Raw genomic sequence first — 6,000 nt, forward strand, 5'->3', positions numbered from 1 at the left:
ACGACCACATTTATAGTATTTAACTATATTAAATTTTAGTCTACTGGTAGGATTTGGGTGGAAGAGATGTTCCCAGATGTTCCTTCGTGGATGGTGCCATATAAATAACTAGAGCTCTCAGAAGGCTGTGAGGGCTTTTTTCCTCTTTTGAGATGGTCTAGGGTGTGTTTTGCTAGGCTGTAAGAAAGCCAAAACTACCACTTGAAAAATGGTTCCCTTCTCTTATCTGAAGCAATTTTTAGTTTGTGTTTTCATGTAAAAGTTGAAGGATTTTTGCTTCTGCATTATTGAAAGCAAGCCTCTTTTTGTTCCAGGATAATGATTGATCATTAACAAACATTTGAGTGCCTGTTATTTACAAAGATGAATAAATTTTTTCATTTATTATAAATAGAAAAAAGAATATACTATATATCACCTATAGCCATGCAGCCAGGGAAATATATTTGCCTCCTCCCTTCATCTGATGAAAATTTTCAAAGAACAAAGAAAAATCAGGAATGGAACAGAAGAAGCCCTTGCTTATAGTCAAGATAATGTAATGAATCAATAATTGGCATATTTATTCTAAATTCTAAGAAAATAATGCACAGTCCTATTCACATAAAAAACTTTTTGTCATATTAATGGCCTCTTATTCCTTCTTTTTGAATCATATTACAAAGTTGTAGCTTCTTTTTTCTTCACATCTTTTCAAGTTTCAACTCTTGAAACTTTTCTGACTACCAAGGACTTGGAAGCCATTAAAGAAATAGAAAGCTTTGGGCAAGACAAAGCATTAATATATTTGAAAATAAATTGTGCCATTATCACACATTATTCATGTAGTAATCAAATGAGGTGTTGAAATGTTTGCTAAATTTTTGAACCTACTATTTTCATTTAGTAACTATGCTAAGAAATATTAAACTCTAAACCTCTAAACTTTACTTAGTAACCATAAGTTAATTCATATTGTGGTGATATGAATAATTACCTTCTGTTTTTAAAGGCAAATGCAATAGGTCGAAGTGCTAAAACTGTCCGAGAATTTCTAGAAAAGAATTACACAGAAGATGCTATAGCCAACGACAATGAAGCTATCAAATTAGCAATAAGAGCATTGCTGGAAGTGAGTGATCTAGTAAATAATAAAGCATATTCAGAAAAGCATGTTTTTTTCCCCTCATTCATTTGTTCATTAAAACACAGAATTTCCTGACATAATTCTAAAGTTGCACTTATTTTACATTAGGTTGTCCAGTCTGGTGGAAAAAACATCGAACTTGCTATAATAAGAAGAAACCAACCTTTGAAAGTAAGTCATTAACCTAAGAGGAAAGAATATCTGTAGTATAGGTATTTTGACAAAAGTTAATATGTTGTTGACATCTGTGAATCTTTATTATAAGCCTGAAACATCCATTAGCATCCATCGACTCTGTGATGACTTCTGTTTTGTTTCTGTAGGCTACTATTTACTAATTATAACTTATTGCAGGGAGTTATCTATCCCTAGTCTTTGGTGAATACCTGGAGGTGCAGGAATATTCATATATAGGCCTACCCCATTTAGTATATGTTCTTACAAGTAGGAACCCCTACTGAGACAGTCCTGTGTAGGGTCAGTATAGCATATTCCCCGTGGACAATTCATTCTTGGCACCATGTAGAGAACAGTTACACTTCCTGTCTTTTTAGATCTTCTGAAATCAAGTAGCTTCCAGCAAGTGTCATTCAGCTGCTATTTATATAATTGTTGGCCCTCGGGACTTCCAATGTAATGTTCTCCTTCATTACATCAAAACCCACCCCTTCTAGATTGCCTACTGTTTTTTTTTTTTTTTAATCTGTTTTCTCTACTCTGCACTTCGGTAAGATTTACATTTTAATGTCTAGTGAGATAATCTTTCCACATTTCTTTATAGCAAGTCTTGCATTATTATTTGTACACCTTTTCTCAGCCACAGTGAGTCAAAATTGCTGGACCACAAAAAAAGTTGTCCAGAACAATGAGATAAATTATTCCAAATATTGTGATGGAAGACTGACTGGCTAAAGAGCATTTGAAATGTGTTCATTTTTGTTCATTAGGTAGAACTTCACAGTATAGTTTGCCAACTACCTCTTCTTTAGCTGAAAGTATACAAAAGCACTTGTATGGGAAACTATATAAGTGTGCTAAAAAGGATCATTTTACACATACCTTTTCTCTCTTTTTTTTTTTTTGTCTTTTTGCCATTTCTTGGACCACTCCCGTGGCACATGGAGGTTCCTAGGCTAGGGGTCCAATCGCAGCTGTAGCTGCCAGCCTATGCCAGAGCCACAGCAACGCAGGATCCAAGCCCCGTCTTCAACCTACACCACAGCTCACGGCAACGCCGGATCCTTAACCCACTGAGAGAGGCCAGGGATCGAACCCACAACCTCATGGTTCCTAGTCAGATTTGTTAACCACTGAGCCATGATGTGAACTCCCCTTTTCTCTTGTTTTAAAGAAAATATTTCAGGGAGAAATAGTGGTAAAATCAGTGCTGTGGGAGCAATGGAGTTTTGGGTTTTGTGTTTATTTGGCAGTTTGTTGTTATTGTCTTGACACCTTTGGATGGGGATGCAATAATAGGGCAGGAGCAAAGTTTCAAAGAACAAGAGACATGAGGACACGGTGGTTGGGTCTGCCCCTTCACAGCTCCACATAAATAACCAGGGTGCTGAGCACAGAGTATGGAGATAGGAACTGGGTTAGGTTGTCACCCCTGCTGCCAAGGGCTCAGGGGCAGATGGCCAGCACCACAGGGACACAGAACCGTAAGTCCAAAGTCACCTCCCCAGCCTCTTCACATACATATGTACACACCTGGATGTACACACACACACTTATATATATACATATACTTTGACTTATGAGTGGTAGGATGGTATGTGTACTGGCAGCAAAGTTACACTATTCTTCTACATAATATTTCAGAATAGACTGTTTCCTGTTTCCTACCTCTTTAGCTAGTCTATGAGCTGTTAAAATAGACAAACCCTATAAAGTATCACAAAATAGGAGTTCCCGTCATGGCTTAGCAGAAATGAATCTCACTAGCATCCATGAGGATGCAGGTCCAATCCCTGGCCTTGCTCATTGGGCTAAGGATCCAGCATTGCTGTGAGCTGTGGTGTAAGTCACAGATGTGGCTCGGATCTGGGATTGCTGTGGCTCTGCTGTAGGCTGGCAACTACAGCTTAGATTCAACCCTAGCCTGGGAACCTCCACATGCGGTAGGTGTGGCCCTAAAAGGACAAAAAAGAAAAAAGAATCACAGAGTCAGAGTGGGGTAGGAGCTCAGTAATGAGTTATTTGCTCATGAATAGAGTAATCCTTGCATTAAAATTTTTTTCAATTATATACGTATTATATATAGGATATGTGATGCAGTATTGTCCTGCTTTCTGTCTTAGCACAATCATAATGGAAATATCATAGAGTTCTGGTTTTGTTCATAATTGTTACAAGTATGTTGCTTTTGAACCATCTGAAGTATTTCATTATATATTTGAAGTCATAGAATATAAAGTTATAAATAGAAAGTTAAAATGTATAAGATATAATTAGTTCCCTTCATATTATAAGTATTCAGAAATTACTGCTGTAATTGAAATTTGCTTTTTAAAGTTTTTTCTCTTTTCAGATGTTTAGTGCCAAAGAAATTGAATTACAAGTAAATGAAATAGAAAAGGAAAAGGAAGAAGCAGAGAAGAAAAAATCAAAGAAGACTGCGTAATTCTTAGGATAAACAATGAGAGCTTTTTAATATTTTGTTGCACTCCTTAGAATTATTTAGTGAAATTTTAAAGGAAATAAGTTAATTGCAGCATTACATTGAGTAGTTCCATATAGAGAATGCCAAATTTGTGGCTATCTTCAGTCAATATAAATGGGCAAACATACATTAATATGAAGATTTTCTTTGAAAGGAGAGTTTAGTAATTGTTGAAAGCATCCATGATTTTACATAAGCCTGAGACTATTCTTTATAATTTGCTCAGTATGTTACTTTTTTCATATATACACATTTAATAAAAAATTTTAGTTAATAATTTGGTGCCATTTGAGCATTGAGTGTCAAGTAGAGATAGCTATTCCAAAATAAACTGCATGTAATATTGAGTTGGATTTCCTGATGAATGATAAAAACATCCTTGTTGTCCATATGCCGCAGGTGCAGCCCTAAAAAGCAAAAAAAAAAAAAAAAACCCAAAAAAACAAAATACTTTGTTTTGGTGAATTGCCAAAGTTTTGTCAGAGCCATCGTTTTAAAATATCTTGTCATATTTATTTTACTTTTGTTATTTTATTAGTTTCAGTACAATCATCCCTTGGTATCCAAGGAGGATTCGTTCAGGGACCCCTTGGGCACCAAAATATGCAGGTGCTGAAGTCTCTTATATAAAATGGCATAGTGTTTGCATTAACCTACACATATCCTCTTGCATACTTTACTTTTTCTTTGAGTTTTATTGAGATAGTATTGACATATGGCACTGTATAAATTTAAAGAGTACAGCATAATTATTTGGTTTCTGTACATTATGAAGTGATTATCACAGTTAAGTTTAGTGAAATCATCTCATATAGATATGAAATTAAAGAAATAGAAAAAGATCTTTTTCTTACAGAGAACTCTTAGGATTTACTCTCTCTCTCTCTCTCTCCCTTTTTTTTTTCTTTTTTTGACCTCCCCACGCCATGTGGAGTTCCCAGTGGCAACATCTGTTCTTTTAACCCAGTGTGCCAGGCCAGGGAGCGGAAACTCCAGGATTTACCCTCTTAACAACTTTCCTATGTAAAATACAGCAGTGTGACTTATATTTATCATGTTGTACACTACATCCATAGTACTTACAATGAGAAGTTTATGCCTTTTGACTGCCTTCCTCCATCCCCTGCCTCTGCTGTGAGCTGTGGTGTAGGTTGCAGATGAAGCTCGGATCTGGCGTTGCTTGGCTGTGGTGTAGGCTGGTGGCTACAGCTCCAATTTGACCCCTAGCCTGGGAATTTCCATATGCCATGGGTGCAGCCCTAAAAAGACAAAGAATTTCAGGGTCTAAAATAGACAATTTATGTTTCTCCTGTCAGTGAGTGAGGGTGGCTCCTCTATACCTTTCCCATTGTAGTTGCACTGGGTTTGTATGGTGTCAACTCAGCAAACCTTAGAATTATTTCCCAGAATATTCTTTCATGTATGGCTCCAAGTTCAAGTTGGCCACAAGAGAAATTTGGACAATATTTGAAAGGAAGAAGAGAAGCAGCTCAGTGTAGCATGCCAGCACTGTAGCAGCTGGCAGAGGAGGCTGGTTTGATGTCTCACTTTGTTGGTATGGGGAGGCATCCAGGCCCATAGCAACTCCAGTTCCTCCAGATCCTACAGGGTCTCTTCCTTCATATTCTTTGTTAACAGATCCTTTGCATGAAGCTTCATGGCAAAGGACACTGGCTTCTCTTGCAGGTCACCAGCATCGTCAAGGCTGCAGATGGTGAAAGATACATGAGGGCACTGTTCTGATGGGTTACAGTCTGTTCTCACCCTCCACACTTTACATCCAGTTTTACTTCCTGACCATCAGAATGAGCCGACTAGAGACAACAGCCTTGCACAGACTTCTCCATCAACTCCCACAATTGGATGCGGTCTAATTCCTATAGAAAATCACTCAATATCACAGTGGTTTTGCCTCTCTAAGTGAACTCAAACTGATACAACAGTGTTTCAAACGTTTCTGCCAACAAATAGATGAAATATCAATATATAATAGTTTTTTACTTTTCATTTTTTTAAATTCCCCAAATAGTTTTGACTTCCATTTCTCTTATGAAATGATGTGTAACATCTTTATGGTTTCTTTAAAAAATGTTTGATCTCATTTATTGTTCTTATCCTTTGCCTAATTCTTCCAAAGGGTTTTGGCATTTTTCCTCATTGATTTGTAAGAGCTTTTAATATATTTGAGAAATTACTCTTTTGCTTATGTGTT

At 36.8% G+C, this 6,000-nt stretch overlaps 1 protein-coding gene across 3 annotated transcripts in view; it reads left to right on the forward strand.

The window, feature by feature from the left end:
* The window catches only part of PSMA8 (proteasome 20S subunit alpha 8), a 36,238-nt gene extending 32,099 nt beyond the window's left edge, over positions 1-4,139 (forward strand). For 2 of the 3 annotated variants that reach the window (XM_047792353.1, XM_047792355.1), the window contains exons 5-7: positions 992-1,111; positions 1,235-1,297; positions 3,657-3,786. In XM_047792353.1, coding sequence (XP_047648309.1) covers positions 992-1,111; positions 1,235-1,297; positions 3,657-3,749 — 276 coding nt within the window. In that variant the 3' untranslated portion in view covers positions 3,750-3,786. Of the gene's footprint in view, positions 1-991; positions 1,112-1,234; positions 1,298-3,656 lie in introns of all 3 variants that reach the window. The other variant, XM_047792354.1, reaches the window with a different exon arrangement.
* The last annotated feature ends 1,861 nt before the right edge of the window (positions 4,140-6,000 follow it).

The sequence above is a fragment of the Phacochoerus africanus genome, chromosome 8, assembly GCF_016906955.1.
Source record: "Phacochoerus africanus isolate WHEZ1 chromosome 8, ROS_Pafr_v1, whole genome shotgun sequence".
In the NCBI taxonomy this organism is placed as follows: domain Eukaryota; kingdom Metazoa; phylum Chordata; class Mammalia; order Artiodactyla; family Suidae; genus Phacochoerus; species Phacochoerus africanus.